We start from the raw sequence: 18991 nt of genomic DNA on the forward strand, positions 1-18991 counted from the left end.
TCACGCTGTCACGTAGACAAATACGACCATCATATCCGTACTGATCAGTTATACCTACTAATATTTTATACTTGCGACACGCTCCGGCTTCGCACGGGTTAGCAAATTATACACTTAAACCTCTCTGTAGATTTGATTGGTGGAAACCGCATGAAAATCCGTACAGTAGTTTTTGAGCTTATCGCGAATAAAACCTACAAACATACCCACAGGGTGTACCCTTGTTTTGCCGACAAACTTTTCATCGAATATTATTTCATCGACAACGATTCATCGAAACGTTAGTACTAGTAATATTGTTTGGCGTTATTTTGTTTCATATACTATTTATTTCAATTTTTCTTACTGCGTAGAAATACTATTCATCGAATATTACTTGATCGCTGATTCGTTTCAAATTATTTTAATTGGCACAACTACTCAACATTGCAATTCATTTGTTCGACGTATTACTTTAATACATTTTTCTGTTGTAACAATTTTAGGTTTCGGTTAGGTTAGAACTGCGACCCCACACAGAAACGAACGGCTATCAAAGTCATTTTAGGTTAGGTTAGAACTGCGACCCCACACAGAAACGAACGGCTTTAAAAGTAGGTTTAGGTTAGGTTAGAACTGCGACCCCACACAGAAACGAACGGCTTTCAAAGTGGGTTTAGGTTAGGTTTGAACTGCCACCCCACACAGAAACGAACGGCTTTCAAAGTAGGTTTAGGTTAGGTTAGAACTGCGACCCCACACAGAAACTAACGGCTTTCAAAGTAGGTTTAGGTTAGGTTAGAACTGCGACCCCAAACAGAAACGAACGGCTATCAAAGTGGGTTTAGGTAAAGTTAGAACTGCGACCCCACACAGAAAAGAATGGCTTTTAAAGTAGGTATAGGTTAGGTTAGAACTGCAACCCCACACAAAAACGAACGGCTTTCAAAGTAGGTTTAGATTAGGTTAGAACTGCGACTCCACACAGAAACGAACGGCTATCAAAGTAGGTTTAGGTTAGGTTAGAACTGCGACCCCACACAGAAACTAACGGCTTTCAAAGTAGGTTTAGGTTAGGTTAGAACTGCGACCCCACAAAGAAACTAACGGCTTTCAAAGTAGGTTTAGGTTAGGTTAGAACTGCGACCCCAAACAGAAACGAACGGCTATCAAAGTCAAATATTACATATTGTAATAATATTATGCGTAATAAATTTTATTAAATGCAATCCAAAATGAAATAAGAAAATCCGTAAAGAAATACCACGATATAAACTATATACGAAATAACTCGATTGCCAATTAAAAGTCCCAGATTTAAATTTACTAGTATCAATTCTTCGACGCAGTGACTTGTCGATGAAATGAAAATACTTGAAACGTTGTCTTGGAAATAACATTCGATGAAATGTCTGTCGGCAATTCAAAGGTAAACCTACACACAGACAGATGCGGCGAGGGACTTTGTTTTGTAAGGTGTAGTGATTTTATATGCCTCCTAAAACGCCCGGTTTCCCGCGTACTCGTCAGAATTGATCAGATAACAGTCCACCTTGCCCTGTACCACAGAATAACTAATAGTACTTACACTAGGACTCGCATATTTTCTTGCAAAGAAATTGTATAGCAAGACCCTTCACAAATAGTTCCGCGGATTTGGCGGATTCTTGTGTTACCGGATTCTTGTTTAGTCGGATTGTGACGTACTAAAAAAGCAAATACGGCGATACAGGAATCCGGCAAAGCTAGAATCCGGCGAAACGGAAACTAATCGCTTATATTGCTTTGCTTGGCTAGGCTAAAACTAGGCTGTTCTAGCTCCGTAACCCCTTGATAGATTATGCTATTGCTCGTGCTAAAACTTAACATATAATCATAATATATTGCCATTAACAACACGTTTACCTTATTTCATTTAACCTTTTTCCAGGCCGCAGCCATCTACAAGGTTATCCCGAAAAATCCAAATATACTTATTTCAATAAATCCAGCTTTGATGATTGATAGTCCGAAAATCTAATCTAATTTAAATTTAAACCTTAAGGCCCACTTGCACCATTCCACTAACCCGGGGTTAACCGGTTAAACAAGGAGTTGCCATGGTTAGCCATACAATTTGACACTAGGTTAACAGTTTAACCGCTTAACCCCGGGTTAGTGGAATGGTGCAAGTGGGCCTAAATCGGATTGCTACGGTTGAAATTCTCTTGGAGCGTATGTGGTCGATAAATCGTACTATGACTGGAAAAGGGTTAAATTAGAAAATAAATGCTAAAGTTACCTATTGCGTAACAAATCGTCTTCGGTCGGTCTAGCATGAGTTGCGCTCTCGCGTCCTCTCCATCTGACGTGACTACAAATATGGACTAGCGCGCGACAACGCAACTTATGCTAGACCGCCGCAACTAGGGTTATCAGATACAAATTTAGAATTTCCTGACAAAATTCCTGTATTCCGAATATTTTTCCTGACATTTTTATTATTATTGCGATGGCCATCCGATTGACCCGATTAATTACAGAGGCAGATGATACTTCTTATTACATTGTTATCTTTTTATCTTTACAACTGCGAATATTGAACATAATTTCGATTTCTAAAACATTTATGTACCTATGTATGCCTATGCATGTATGCTTGAGTAAAGATTTGTTAATTAATAATAAAATTATGAAGTTATTAATAAGTTGAGTGGATCTCATTTATTATTTTTTTACAATGTTTATGGATTAATTTAAGTAAATAAAAAGGTACTTTATAAAAAAAGTCTATTAATTCAAAAAAATCCTGACAGTTTCCGTGACGTGTTCCGTCCCCATTCCTGACAAAAGGCCAAAATTCCTGACATGTCAGGAAAATTCCTGTCATCTGGTAACCCTAGCCGCAACTCACATTGTCAGTCAAAAATCATCGAAATGCCGGGATGTGCCCCTAGCCAGCCGTGTTCTAAGCAGAGTGTAACAACTTCGCTTCCCTCGCTGTTGGAAATGTACCTATTACAATTCTAGTTTATAACAAATAATACATACATTTCCCGTCCTGCCACGAGGTTCATCTCACAAGTCATCTCACTGTAAGTGGATTACGAGTTCGTATTGTGTGATTTGATTAGATTACAGAATCCTTGGGGCGCGACAGAAATGATATAAAACGGACGAAACCTCCCAAGCAATAAAATATAACCCGGCAACCTTCAAATCAAGAGTGAACAGGCACCTTCTGGGCGAGCTCGCTCCATCGTAGGCCACGTCTACGCCTCGGCTAGTTAGTCTGTGGCCATAAGTAAGCCCATTCATAATTAAAAAAAAATATATATATGTATATACAAATAAACAATAACTCACCCTGAAGAAAGGGTATTATCCTGCATAGAACTGGTCCGAAAAGGAATCTCCGGTAGATCTGTCCGACGAGCGTGAATGGAACACAGAAGACTCCCAGCAAAAAGTCTGATATTGCCTGCGAAAGAATGTTGAAAGTTTAATAAGTGTGCCGATTCTATTTAAATAATTTGTTATTAAATACTTATTATTTTGATTTTGTTATGAAACGACCTTGACACAGCTCGCACCTACATCTCATGGACTCCATTAAGGGGCCCACTGATTAACAGACCGCCGGACGGTATCGGCCTGTCAGTTATTCGGAACTGTCAAAATTTTGTTCTAACTGACAGGCTGATACCGTCCGGCGGACTGTTAAAGTGACATTCCATTTCCAACTGCAGCTGCAATACTGTTCATTTTACGGGAAACGCGTCGCTGTCATTGTCAATTTCCATAGTAAAATGAACAGTTGTAAATGGAATGTCACTCTTAATCAGTGGGCCCCTACGTTCTGGCGAATTGCCTAATGTCATAATGACACTACAGATGTAGTCCATTATACTTCGTTTTTTTTAGCATTAGAAATTAGGTAAACAATCTTGATGTGTCTTTTAATTGAAAAACACATTTTAAAAATAAGTTACGGCAAATATGTAACAATTATGAATCTAATACGATCATTTATATCCTTCTGCTTTCATAAGTAATAGTTTTATATTTTTATAAAGCGTTTTTCAATTAAAAGACATGTCAAGATCGCTTACCTTCTTGCAAGTTCTTTCTAATGCTAAAAAAAACGAACTATAGTACATTACGATACAAATGCGAAAACTAGCAAAGAGTGGAGATAAATTTAAACACGACCAAACGGAGTGTTTTAAATCGACACGAGTTGCGAATTACCTTTTCGCACGTGTATTGTACAACGTTTTACAGTACATATAATTTTTTTTTTTACATAGGCACACCGTATTGTCCTTAATCCCGCCCTAGGGCGGTAAAATAACATCATATGTACTGTAAAATGGTTTTCCATCGTATTTTCTCGGAAGTGTTCGTATTTGTGTAGCAGTGCTTTTTGTACCGAAACTGTCCGAAATAGCAAACAACGTTTGTATGTTTCCATGAAAATACGATGAAAAACAATTATGTACTACATCTATAGGTACAGTCAGGTCAGCAGCAGAAGTTGCCTAGCGGGCCAGGTGTTCAAAATTACCTTGATATAAATGCTCTTACTCTCTTAACAATTAAGTCGCGCCAAGATGAATTTGAACACCTGGCCTGATCAGCAACTTCTGCTGCTGACTGTACTCTGTGATGCGAGTGTGCGGGGATCAATCAGCGTAAGCGTTTGAGTCGTATCAAAACCAGTTGTTTAATTAAAATCGTTTACAGGCCATTTCATTTTATTGGGCTATATATGTATAATTCAATCCTTGTGTTACAGTTTTTTTTAAAGTACATATCGGCATCAGAGGTCACGCACGCAACAATGTGTCAAGTAATGATAGTGTGCGTTTGAAATTATTATTCTTTTTATGGCTCCTCTACACGATGGGCCAACGCCGGCCACTCCAAGGGACGCAGCCATGCGGTAGAATGAGATAGCAATATCACTTGCTCCCTCTAACGCATAAATGCGTCCCTTGGAGTGGCCGGCGTTGGCCCATCGTGTAGAGGAGCCATTACGTATCGTACTCGTACGATGGGCAAATGAGGAAAAAGTTTTTTTAAAGTATTCATATTAATAGCATACGATTAAACACATTTAGTCGTTCGTTCATTACTTTCTGTATAATTAGTACGAGTAAACTCTACGTAGATGAGTAGGTACATATTCACATGGCTAGGTACACACCTCACCATATAAATTAAGTAATAAAATAATATACCGGGTGTGGCCTGTAACATGAGTAAATAATTAAAACATAGATTGTACTCCTCAAAAGGTAACACTTTTGTTTAACAACTTTTAAAAATTATGAAGTATTTAGAATCCCTATTTTTCATACAAAATAAATATTATCTTCAATGGACGCCAACGCCACGCCATTATCACTGTGATTGACGTTGTTTGTCACGCCTTAAACATAACAAAATTCGCAATACATTGCGTCTTAGAATAAACTTTAAAGTGTATTAAAAATCAAACCACAAGTAATTTTTAAAAGTCGCTGAACAAATGTTGATCAATATGAGGAGTACAGCCTACGGTTTAATTTTTTGCTCATATTACAGGCCACACCCGGTATAATTAGGTTCCAAGCCATACAGCTACAAGACAGCAGGTCAATATCTATCGACTGTTCGTGTCGGTGCAAAGTTAGGTCAGACGGACTATAAATATTGAAATTTTGCCAAATACATTGGGTGTCGTGGTCGTGTCATTCAGCATCTAGCTCGCACTCACTGGTGCTCGTGATGCACTTCGAGTCCTTTCAAGGTCATGTCACAACAAAAATAATTGTAACAGTTTTGAATGATTCACGGTTAGTTTAGACTAACTTAGAATAGACTAGATTTATCTCGGGATAATTTTGGTAATCCCTGTCCAATATCTTGGTCGATATAAGTACCTATAGTGAAAAATATGTTTTATTTCAGATTCGGCCTCTGTGAGTCTCTGTTGGCATTTTTATAGCCAATCCCGTATCAATAATTATTAAAATGGGACCCGAAAACTGGGACCTTCTTACCCCCCTCGCTCCCCCACCCGGCACAAGGGCTACGGCCGGAAACTTTTGATATATTCACCACCTAACTAGTCCAAACACAGGCATGAAGTCGCAAATTGTGTTCCTAACATTTCCGTCTATAACTTTTTTGAGCTTTCGTTGCCTGACCTATAAAGTATTGACTATAGAGTTTGATTTTATAGTGCTATTATGACATGTGGATTTGGATATACCGGGTGTGGCCTGTAACACGAGCAAATAATTAAAACATAGATTGTACTCCTCAAACGGTGACACTTTTGTTCAACAACTTTTAAAAATTATGAAGTACAGTGAAACCTGGATAAGTGAGATCTCAAGGGACGAGCAAATTTGTCTCACTTAAAGAGGTTTTCCACTTACCCAGGCTCCCAGTTATCCAGGTACAAATAAATTTATGTCTCATTTATAGAGGGTCCCATTAATAGAGGTGAGAATAGAGGATATATCTCAATTATAGAGGTGGTTAATAAGATGTTTTGTAATTATCTTTAAACGTTTAGGTAAAATAATCCTTGTCCCTAAATAGTTTTTAAGTCTGTTTAAATATTTAGTTGAATTTATTTTTAATGATTTTCCAAAGGATAGAAGATTTCAATTAAATTTGATACGGACTTCATTCTTGTTCTTTATCAAGATTTCAGCTTTCGTTTCGATAGTTTTAACTATATAAAGTAACTAAATGAAACTTGAAGTCGTTTAGACACAATTAAGCAAATGCGGAATTTGTGGATAGACTAAGAATTAGTAAGAATACGGAAATAGATCAATAAAGTCCAAGTTAGAGAGGTCATAGATTGACGTTATCTCAGATACAGAGGTAATTCAAATAAAACTCTAAAAAAACAATTAGGAAAATGTAATGTTATAAATATAGTCTCAGTTAAAGAGGTAAAATACACTCTCTGTCTCAATTATAGAGGTAAATGTGACTATAAAATCACAACAACTAATCCCAGTTATAGAGGTTCGTTTTATCTCACTAACAGAGGTAATTCAGTGCTAAAGTGTCGGGACCGCACCATGAGTCCCAGCTATAGAGGTTTCTCACTTATCCAGGTCCCACTTAACCAGGTTTCACTGTATTTAGACTCCCTATTTTTGATACAAAATAAATATTATCTTCAATGGACGCCATCGCCACGCGATATCATTGTCATTGACGTTGCTTATTACACCTTAAACATATCAAAATTCGCAATACATTGCGTCTTAGAATAAAATTTCAAGTGTATTAAAAATCAAACTACAAGTTATTTTTAGAAGTCGCTGAACAAATGTTGGTCAGTATGAGGAGTACAGCCTACGGTTAAATTTTTTGCTCATATTACAGGCCTGGTACTCACACCTGGTATCATAACTATTGAGGAACTTAATGTAATTGGCTTTTCTTGCCATCAGACATATTATTAGACCGGCCAAGGTGTTCACAAATATCTGTCTCTATTATCATGACGTTAAAGTGCGTGTATCAATAATTTAAATATTATAAGACTAGTTAATGTTTTAGCTTAAACTTTCACTGTATTTATGTTATTGAATTACAACTGAAACAAACTGGGAAACATACATGTATCGTAAAACGAATTTTACAATTGCGTGAACATTAAATGGCTTAAAATATTTTTAAATTAAAAGCAATAAGTTTTTGCCTATAGAGATATTAAACCATGTTCATCATTCAAAGAATGATGACAATGCGTGAGTATGTTTGTTTTGTTTAAAGTATTCACATTATTCGATATCAATTATTAAGGATTTTCGGAAAACGTAAAGATAGGTACGTACGTTTACTGTATATGTATAATTTAATAAAACCAGACTGGCTGATACGTTCGTTTATATATCAACATTTTACGAGTAGCATCTAATTACCAGTAAACCAGGGGGGGGGGGACACTCGGAACATATGTATCAGTAAATATGGCGGACGATGGATTCAATTTAGAAAGAAAGAAAAATTGCGTAAAGCAGACTTCCGATTATGCAAACTACGTCATTAGATGTGTGTCACTATAAAATTGAAACAATTTTGAGGCATGAATACAACATTGAGAAGGTTACATACCTAGTTTGTAAAGACCTTTCTTTATATATAATGATGGTTACTTAGCAACTGTTGTTTACTTGTCAGACCAAAATATATGTCGTAAACAAATTATATAAGATAATTATTCTCTATTAATTTTAAAGTGTAACCGAATAAAAATGGAGCAAGCATTAAATACGAAAATAGGGAAATTAGCCTCCCAATATTACAACACCTGGAGGTTTAAAATTATTAATATTATTAATAGTGCTCAAGAAAATGCCGGGAAGTTTAGATATTCTCGAATGAAAAATGAAAAATTCCATCGTTGGCGCTCACTGCAAATAGCGATGAAAAGGACCTTAGTTAAAAGTTCGAAACTATAATAGTGCAATTTTAATTTTCACGACAAACATGTCCTATGACATTCTGCAAAAAATCGTGCGTCTTGATTCTGCTAAAGACACGCGGATGGAACAAGAGCGCATATTATGGAGGTACTGGTTAGACAATAGCCGACTAGTTTGAAAAGGACTCGTTGCTGTCTCCGCCCCTCCCTACCCCGCCGCCGCCGGCACCGAGCGCGCTTTCATATTGCTGTGATAGCTGAATGACTGATGAGTCGTGTTTTTTGGCAAATCGTTGAATAGCCTATATTCCCCCTTCAGTGTTCTTTCTCGAATGTGCTGGCATAACCAAAATCTTCGTTTGGCGCTTGTTTCTCTGTTTTATATACAACAATATGTATTTTTTCTTCTTGTATAAAAACTCGTAATCGCTATCACTTGATTCCGTATCGCTCGACATCATGTTCAAACACGACTGTGTGGTCGACCAGTTCAAAACTTCAACTGAACTCGCTCTCTGTGGAAATCGACTATTCATTTTCTATTTCTCATTTTCCGTTCAGCCCGCTCCGCTCATTCCTCTTTTTCATTTCTCTTTTGCGGTGGGAATCAAACAACTAAACTCTTTGTTGGTGGAAACGCAAACCTATTTTTTAACAACGAAGTCCGCTCCGCTTAGCCATCTCTCGCTCATTACTCGTTCGCGGTGGAAAACCCGCTTTACTCACGTGTTTTAAAGAATATCTGGGGTAAACGGAGCTACAGAGCGTGGTGTGGCGTATTACCCGTAAATCTTCTAATGTAACAATTATTGCAAAGAAAATGAATATAGAGTCGCTCGATTCGTAGAGAAGCTGCAAGCGGTAGATTCTTGCTATTAATGGGTACTATCTGTATATATCAAATTGAAGGCAATAAAATACTTTACTATTACTTACTATTGTTTTTGTTATATTCATTCCACTCTTTAAAACCTTTTTTACATAATATTAGGTCTACTTGGGCGGTTTACGAGTCATTCTATTTGTTTGATATCTTGTAAAACCTTTTATAAGTTACAAGAAATCAAACAAAATATTTGACTTGTAAACCGCCCAAGTAGACTTAATATTATGTAGGATGAAAGTACACGTACGGAGGCATATGTAGATGTGCACACACACATTCATAGGTAGTTTAGGAAGCAAATCAGAGATGGTGCTTTCAAATTAGTTTCCATAAAATGCTTCAAGAGGGCTCTCTTTACCTATATACTTACTTTACTCTTTGCAGTAAACCATCAGATTAAATCATGCCAACATAAGCATAATTATTATATTATGCATAATGCTGTATTCGCAAAGAACCTGTTTACTTTCGATTTTCACTTTTGCAGGCTCTGATAATTTTACTTTTAGGGTAGTGATACGAATATGAATACAAATATTTGTTTTCGCCGAACATCAGAATTATTCAAATATTTGTATTCGCTGAATATTAAAAAGATATTCGTATTTTGTTCAGCGTTCAGGGGACCGATTTTTGAATTTCGACCATTCGATTTCGTGTATTTCATTAATTAATATCTCCACTACTATGCATTTAAATTCTACTAATATAATTGAAACGAGTGATCAATACCACTAGATTTCAAATTTTTCTCGCTCTTATCTCAAAAATTAACATTTCGTCGTTTTCCATTGATTTTCGAGTGACGAAATCGAGCGACCGAAATTCAAAAATCGGTTCCCAGTTCAAGTTTTCTAACGTTAATATTGAAGTTTCAAAATGAAAAAATTCAAAGTATTCAATTTTTAAGTAATTGTGTTATTCAAATCAGCATGAAAATCTCTATCTTCCAGCTAGCATGGAAAAGTCACTCAAGAAATGCGTTGTTTTACTGTCATTATCATTCGTAGACTACTATAGAGGGTAAAATTCAATAAATAATACAGACACAAAACAAAACACCGGTGCTATACCTAAGCACTAGAGTGGTTCACGTTGGTATGGGAAAAATTCAGACTCTACCTAGAAGAAGCGGCCCCCTCTCATTTTGTTACACTTGTTATGTTGACTAAATATGCCAAGTTTTGCAACAACAATAGTTGAGTGTGCTCAGAGCATAAAAAGGTCAACCACGGAGTTGCATGAACAAGAGATTTCCTTTGGCAGGATTGGTCCTTAGGACCCAATGATGGATTTAAGAAGTGGAGCCACCCAGATTTTTGATGCAGGTGGGGGGTGGAGGGTTTTTAAGCGTCTGCGACGTCTGAGGTTAATAATTCTTAAAGTTTAGGTTCTAAGTCAAGTTTAGTATCATTTTCAACTAAATCAAAGATGTAAACATAGATTTCATCGAAATCGATTCAGCGTTTATTGACTTCCCATACAATCCTACACCTTACCTTTCATGTTTAATGTATTTTTTTGGAATAAAAACTATCCTATGTTCTACCCCGGGACTCAAACTATCTCTATACCAAATTTTATCTAAATCGTTTCAGCTGTTATTGAATCCCCATACAAATTTCCTCCTCCCTTACCACACATGATTTTTGAGATTGAAAGTTTGGTATGTTATTCCCTGGGACTCAAACTATCTCTGTATCACATTTTAGTTAAATTGGTTCAACAGTTTAAGCGTGAAGAGGAATTAAAAAAAAGTATTTTTTTCATATTTGTTGTGTTTACTTCGGAATGGTGTCATTATGATATCAGAAATGAATTCGGCACCCCCGATTTATACGAATACGATACCAAACTTGGCCTAGTAGCTTAAATGATACAGATATTAAGATCAACTTGAGATAAAATTACGAAACTTGGTGTATTTTATCAGCATAATAAGTGTAACAAAATAAGGGGGTGCCCCGTCGGAAAAAAAAAAGTGTTTTGAACCACCCTACTAAGCACATTACGTAACTACGCGCTACGTCGAAAATTTATAGCATTACATATATGTACTGTTACTGTTACATATAACGCTGTACGCTACACATGACGTGAGTCGTCGTAAACTCGATGTCGATTAAGGGTCTCCCCAGATATATCGACGCGCATTCGGGAAAAGCCGATAGGAAAAAGCTTTATGTCCACGCAATAAGAGCGAAGAAGCCGACGACGCGTCGGCCGGCGCCGGCCGATGCGAGCCGAGCCGAACGACGACTTTTTCGCTCTTATTGAGCAGACATAAAGCTTTTTTCCATCGGATTTTGCCGATTCCGCGTTGACATATTTGGGGGAACCCTTAGCCGCTCTTTGCGAATTTCCTATCTTTTGCATTTGTAGGTATCGCAAATAACTATGTTTAACGCGTGAACTTACCTATTATTAATATCACATTCTTCGAACTCTCCGCTTGACGCTGAGAATAAATCTTTCTAAGGCAAATCAACAAGAACCAATGTTTGTTTGTGTCACATATAAAAAAATATGACGACCGGCCTGGCCTAGTAGGTAGTGACCCTGCCTGCTAAGCCGATGGTCCTGGGTTCGAATCCCAGTAAGGGCATTTATTTGTATGATGATACAGATATTTGTTCCTGAGTCATGGGTGTTTTCTATGTATTTAAGTATTTGTATATTATATATATCGTTGTCTGAGTACCCATAACACAAGCCTTCTTGAGCTTACTGTGGGACTTAGTCAATCTGTGTAAGAATGTCCTATAATATTTATTTATTTATTTATTTAATATTAAATTGTGCGTCGAACCACGAAAAGTTCCACGACATTTCGTACCTTTATAGTCTTCATACAGCACAAAAAAGCAAAAACTGGGCAAGTGCGAGCCGGACTCGAGCACCAAGGGTTCCGTACCATAATGCAAAAAAAACGGAAAAAAAATGCAAAAAAAATCGGTCACCCATCCAAGTACTGACCACGCCCGACGTTGCTTAACTTTGGTCAAAAATCACGTTTGTTGTATGGGAGCCCCATTTAAATCTTTATTTTAGTATTTGTTGTTATAGCGGCAACAGAAATACATCATCTGTGAAAATTTCAACTGTCTAGCTATCACGGTTCGTGAGATACAGCCTGGTGACAGACAGACGGACGGACGGACGGACGGACGGACGGACGGACGGACAGACAGCGAAGTCTTAGTAATAGGGTCCCGTTTTACCCTTTGGGTACGTAACCCTAAAAAGGGTTATGTTCTCGCCACTTACGTATATATAATAAGATAAGATTTTTTCAATTATTTTGATGGACGCCCTTTAAATAAAACTTACCAAATTAAGCAGATATACGTCGGTGACCGTCCTCATCCTCTTATTATTTGCCAGCGTGGCGATCACCATACAGTTTCCAGATATCGACAGTGTGAAAATGAGGATATACGGCGGCAGTATGAAGCGCCATTCGTACGCGTTGCTAGAGACGTTACGCGTAACGTTACGTGTAACGTTGCGGGCTAGGTCTAATGCCGTTGCGGCGGTTGGCCGCTCGTAGAGGTGGCTGACGTTATATATGTACGTCATGTCTGTTGCATCCATATTTATTAATTACCTGCAGACAAAAAAACAGGAATATAATATATTTTATTGTTTAAGTAAACTTTTAAACCGGCATCCGCTCAGAGTTTAAGAAATGTATGGATGGAGTGGTGGACACCACCATTAATTTTACTATGGAAAGTGAAAATAATAACACCGACGCGTTCGTACTAGTAGTGCAGCTGCGTTCAGAAATGGAATGTTACCCATATCCAATTTATATTATAGAATTTATCGCTCCATTCAGGATTCAATGTACGCCCTTGACGGAAATATATCATTTTGATCCCTTGTAACACAAACTTCTAATGTTTGCTTCTATTATGAAAAGAAAATGCTGCAGGACTGCAGGTTGCAAATATTATATATATTCAGCCCTATACCGGGTGTGGCCTGTAATACGAGCAAAAAATTAAACTGTAGGCTGTACTCCTCATACTGACCTACATTTGTCCAGCAACTTTTAAAAAAAACTTATGGTTGGAGCATTCCACGGTTCGTACGGGACAAATCGTACGCATTTTTGAAGATAAAATAAAAAGTATGTAGCAAACCGAGTGTTATCCTACACAACTTGCAACAAATATTAATAAAGGACTAAGGGATGTATGCTACACCGTTTTTTATTTTTCTAAAAAGTAACACATTTATAAATAAATCCAAAAAATAGTAGCGTTTGTACGGGACATGCCTAGTCTACCGTGTTTCCCTTTTTGCTCAATCTTGTCTATGTTTTAGCGAAATAGGAGTATTTAATCGATAAACAAAAATACAGGGTGATTCATGAGACGTGAGCAGGACTAATCCTGCACACTCAGTAACTGATAATTGATCGATCACCGTCGTATTTAGGTGAAACAACCACATTTTTTCCTATGTTTTAACTTTTTGGTGCGGGCAAATTTCATTCTCTACAATCATGGTCACCCTACAAGACCTAATTAATAAACACAAAACCTCTTTAAACGTAATGACAGCATTTTGATTACGAAGAAAATAAACTGTCAACTTGAGTGAGATACGAGTTTTCAAAAGTAATCAGACCGTGATGACAGCGATGACATTTAATTAGACACAGAAAATTGGTAGTTTAGTATTCTAAATTTAGGGTGACCACGCATGTCGTAAATAAATTAATAACTTTTTTTTCAACACGACTAGAAAATTAACGTTAATCTCACTAATATTGATACGAAACAGTTGCTTATAATTTACGAAATACGCAGTGTTAATCCTGCTCACGTCTCCTGAATCACCCTGTATAGTATTATAGACACATGCATACATGTTAAATAAAACGAAAAATATGTGATGAAATATTTATTTAATATGATCAAAAAATCAAATGATTTTTAATACACTTTAAAGTTTATTCTAAGACGCAATGTATTGCGAATTTTGTTATGTTTAAGAGCCCATTCTCGTGCACACTAGCGCCACTGCTAAATAATCGTGATTATTTAAATTTAACGACAGGTATTTAAAAAAAGGGGGCCGCTACGGACTGTATTGTGTATTTAAGTGCCTTTTGAATACATCAAACTAGTTTCTATGTTGCTAGATTCGTCGATCTATGAACTCGAAACAAAAACGGCCGTTTTAACTTTGGACGCATAGATTGACGAATCCAGAAACATAAAAACTAGTTTGATATATTCAAAAGGTACTTAAATACACAATACAGTACGTAGTGGCCTCCTTTTTTAAATACCTGTCGTTAAATTTAAAAAAATCACGATTATTTAGCAGTGGCGCTAGTGTGCACGTTGATGGGCTTTTAAGGCATGACAAGCAACGTCAATCACAAATGATATGGCATGGCGATGGCGTCCATTGAAGATAATATTTATTTTGTATGAAAAATAGGAAGTCTAAATACTTCATAATTTTTAAAAGTTGTCGAACAAAAGTGATATCGTTTGAGGAGTACAATCTATGTTTTAATTATTTGCTCGTGTTACAGGCCACACTCGGTATACGTTCTATGTTCCACGGCTGGGCACTGACCTCATCTAATGCAAAAAGAGGCGCCACGCTACTACGCTACCTGACGGTATGTAAATACATATCTAAATATAATACTTTTAAACGAGCATTCTTGTATATTTATGTATTCATATGTAAATTTCGGGGATCTCGGAAACGACTTTAACGATTTCGATGAATGCTATATGGGGGTTTAGAGGGTGATAAATCGATCAAGGTTGGCCGTATCTTTGGGAAAACGAGCATATTTGAGTTTTTATATGTTTTCAGAGCAAAGGTCGGTCGGACAGATATTGTGAATACTGGTACAAATAAATTATATAGTGATTTTTATAGATTCGTCATGTCTGTCTGTCTGTCCGTCCGTATGTCACAGCCACTTTTTTCCGATACTATAAGAACTATACTGTCGAAACTTGGTAAGTAGATGTATTCAATGAACCGCATTAAGATTTTCACACAAAAATTGAGAAAAAAACAATAAATTTTGGGGGTTCCCCATATTTAGAACTGAAACTCAAAAAAATTTTTTTCATCAAGCCCATACGTGTGGGGTGTCTATGGATAGGTCTTCAAAAACGATATCGAGGTTTCTAAAATCATTTTTTTCTAAACTGAATAGTTTGCGCGAGAGACACTTCCAAAGTGGTAAAATGTGTGTCTCCCCCCTGTAACATCTAAAATAAGAGAATGATAAATCTAAAAAAAATATATGATGTACATTACCATGCAAACTTCCACCGAAAATTGGTTTGAACGAGATCTGGTAAGAAGTTTTTATTTAATATGTCATAAATCGTAAACCGCAATTTTATTATGTTACTTGCTGGTACGGAACCCTTCATGGGCGAGTCCGACTCGCACTTGGCCGCTTTTAATTAAATATATTTAGGGTAATGAAAGTATTCTTCGTATTACAATGTTAATACAATGACAATAGTTTAATTTCCCTAAAAATATTAAATACTTAAATAAAAATTGCACTAAATATGAGTACTTACCTACCAGTTTTTTTTTAGTTTATTTATTCACTTTTAATTTGAATACAATTTTTAAATGCATTGCATATCACTATTGGGAACCTCTAGGGTTTATGTTGTTGTGATTATTATTACTTGCTTAGTTGTGTTATCGGGAAAAAATTAATCTATAAACATCAAAATCTCTGCTTCAATTTTATACATTAATCGAGACTTCGGTAGTACAATGTTTTAGTATTGGGATACATTTGCTGTAGTTTTCAACAGGGGTAATAAGATCATACTCTAATTTTTTAGTTAAATTATTCACATACAGTCAGTAGTTCAAGTACTTACTATAATTTGCTTACCCAAGACAAGAGATTATCTCGGGTAAGGAAAACCAGGACCATGAGATACCGTGACCGCAGAGACTAGCATGGGCAGCATTGACTTAAAATACGCTTTTGAAATGAACCTCAAAGCACTACAAAGAAAACTAAAAAATATAGAAAGAAAACTAGTTTCTATAATTCATTTACTAGGAGATATCCTGTTGGTATAGCTAGGCTATCAATTCAAAAATTAAGATTACAAATATTTTTTCCCTATAAATAGGAACAGGTATATACTATTACCAGGTATAATTATTATTCTTTCATTCAAATATAACTTTTTCCTATTTAAATATGTCGTTATAAAACTAAAGATTTGTGCATGATGCAAGTGTCCTGCCATCTTCAAAATGGAGCCATATCTTTTTTAATGGCTTATTACAGAACACGTACCTAAAGCAAAAGTTAAAAAAATGTTTACATGTTTAAATTTTTAAATGTTATAACAATATAGGTACGTATTTATATTCGAAATAGTAAATTTTATTTGGCGCATTTTATACGAAGGTAAAATGTTAGATTATAAATAAATAAAAAAACTAAATTTTAATGTATATAAATCCCAAATTATGATTATAAGTTTTTTTTCACACGTACTTTTTTGTCAAATGCAAAATCCTCATGCTCGTTCAAAACTTTTAGAAGTTCACTAACTTTTTTAACATTTTAGACACACGTTACACTACACTTATCCTTATTTATTACACTAAACTACACAATTAATTTTAAATTTTCGCACAAAACACTTGTTGGTTCCTATGAAGTCGCAAAACTTTTTGTGAACAGCTCTTGGGTATGGGCGTTATTAGATGCGTAACAGACGTTCGCGAACTGAACTAGCGAGGGCTATCGCAGAACGAGCCGGCTTTGAACAACGCATGCGTCAACTTAAAGCCACTTATTTTATTATATCATTCGCGAGTAAATTGCCAATTGCTTGTTACATAATTTGAACTAAATTAATTAATATTTGCACGAGTAAATTTATATAATATTAGCAACCTGCGGCTTTGCACTGGCTAACAAGTTGTACACAAACCTTCCTCAAGAATCACCCTATCGATAGGTGAAAACTGGGTACCTAATGATTCTCCGAGAAACTTTTAGCAGATCATCGATTCGCCGAGCTTCATCGAACTTTTGGTCGACTAACGTTACGTAGACTCTTGGTTCACATACCGTTCAGTTCGCTTCTGTGTAAATTAGCAGTAACTATTATTGGACGATTTCCATTTAGCAGAGTAATCGTTACGTTTAAGCAATGTTTAGTCGAATAACGTTTCACATTTTACATATAAGTCGTTATTTTTGAAAAAAATACTTTTTGCAAAAATAAAGGAAACCCACATCGAAAAGGATAAAATAAAATATTATCCTTTTTTAAGTAAATTATGGTTCATAAAAATTGTTAAAATTATTATATTTATATGGTTTAGCTTTGTTTTTTTTTCTATAGATTTTTGTTTCACAGAAAAAATACCAAGTATTTCAAATGGTTATGGTTCACCAAAAAATTTAAACATTGGTTTAGTTTCAAGGACAATTTGTTCACGTAATTTCATTTCACAGAATCATGGACCTGTAGAAAAGTTACTTCTTATAATACGGTTTTTATCAAAATTTAAGATACAGAATAGTCATTTCGTCGAATTTTATTTATTGAGTCGTTAATTTAACGCAATCTGCTTTTCTGGATAGAATTAATTTTTTAGGGGTCGCAGTTCTAACCTAAAGGGGCCCACTGATTAACAGTCCGCCGGCCGGTATCGGCCTGTCCGGCGGACTGTTAATCAGTGGCCCCCTTAACCTAACCCACTTTTTCAGCAACGGTTCGTTTTCTTAGGGTTGCAGCTCTAAACTGACCTGAACTGGTTTTTTAGCAATTTCAATGAATACAACGAGTATGTGAAAGTTAATTTAGTAAAATAATAAATTAGAGAGAAGTTTTTCTATATAGTCAATATTAATGCCAAATGAACATTCGACCTATTGTGTTTCGACCAATGGTTTTTCGGGTAATTATGACAGAATCTAAATGATTATTCTACGAATAGTAAATATATGCGTATCAATGTTCTGCTTATTGATTACTCTCGCAAACGACTATTATGCGTAATGAGATTCGGCGAATCGTTACTTTGCCAAACAACCCGTCGGCGAATCGTTGTCGGCGAAACAAAAATCGGCGTAATTTTTTTCGGAATATCAATAGGGCACCGTGAAAACTGCATGAACAGTCGATCAGTTGTTTTTGAGTTTATCATCGTCATCATATCATCATTTATCAACACACAAACGAACAGGCGCGGCAGGGGACTTTATTTTATAAGGTGTAGTGATGCAAAATTAATATGAATATCTTTTATTAACTTAAAAAAGCATAGGTACCATCATCCACCTTCGTTTCGTCGAAACAGAATTTATTATTACTTACCTATTAAAAAATTAAAAACTAACTGAACTCTGGTTGACACTCGTAGGTAAAAAGCTAGATGGCGTTAGACTCGCGAACACTACATTAAAGTTTGTAAGTATTTTCTATAGTGTCAATAAACAGGGAGAAAAATCATCTCTACGTTTGTACCGCGGAACTGTCGCCCACTATCATCTTAACATTTCAAAAGAAGTAAAAATAATCGGCCAAGAGCATGTCGGGCCATGCTCAGTGTAGGGTTTCGTAGTTACCATTCTGTCAAAGTAGGCCAAACGGGGGCTATTAGTAAGTATCATAAGGGAGTACCTACCTTAGCAGCGCTTTGTACATTACGTC

General features: G+C 36.1%; 1 protein-coding gene across 1 annotated transcript in view; it reads right to left on the bottom strand.

Annotated features, from left to right (window-relative positions):
- Window positions 1-12866, bottom strand: part of LOC134666940 (cholecystokinin receptor-like) — a 40522-nt gene extending 27656 nt beyond the window's left edge. Inside the window, exons 1-2 of the mRNA XM_063524248.1 lie at window positions 12618-12866; window positions 3325-3439 (exon numbers count right to left, since the gene is read on the bottom strand). Coding sequence (XP_063380318.1) covers window positions 3325-3439; window positions 12618-12866 — 364 coding nt within the window. The remainder of the gene's footprint in view (window positions 1-3324; window positions 3440-12617) is intronic.
- Between the last annotated feature and the right edge of the window lie 6125 nt (window positions 12867-18991).

The sequence above is a fragment of the Cydia fagiglandana genome, chromosome 8 (genome assembly GCF_963556715.1).
Source record: "Cydia fagiglandana chromosome 8, ilCydFagi1.1, whole genome shotgun sequence".
Taxonomy (NCBI): domain Eukaryota; kingdom Metazoa; phylum Arthropoda; class Insecta; order Lepidoptera; family Tortricidae; genus Cydia; species Cydia fagiglandana.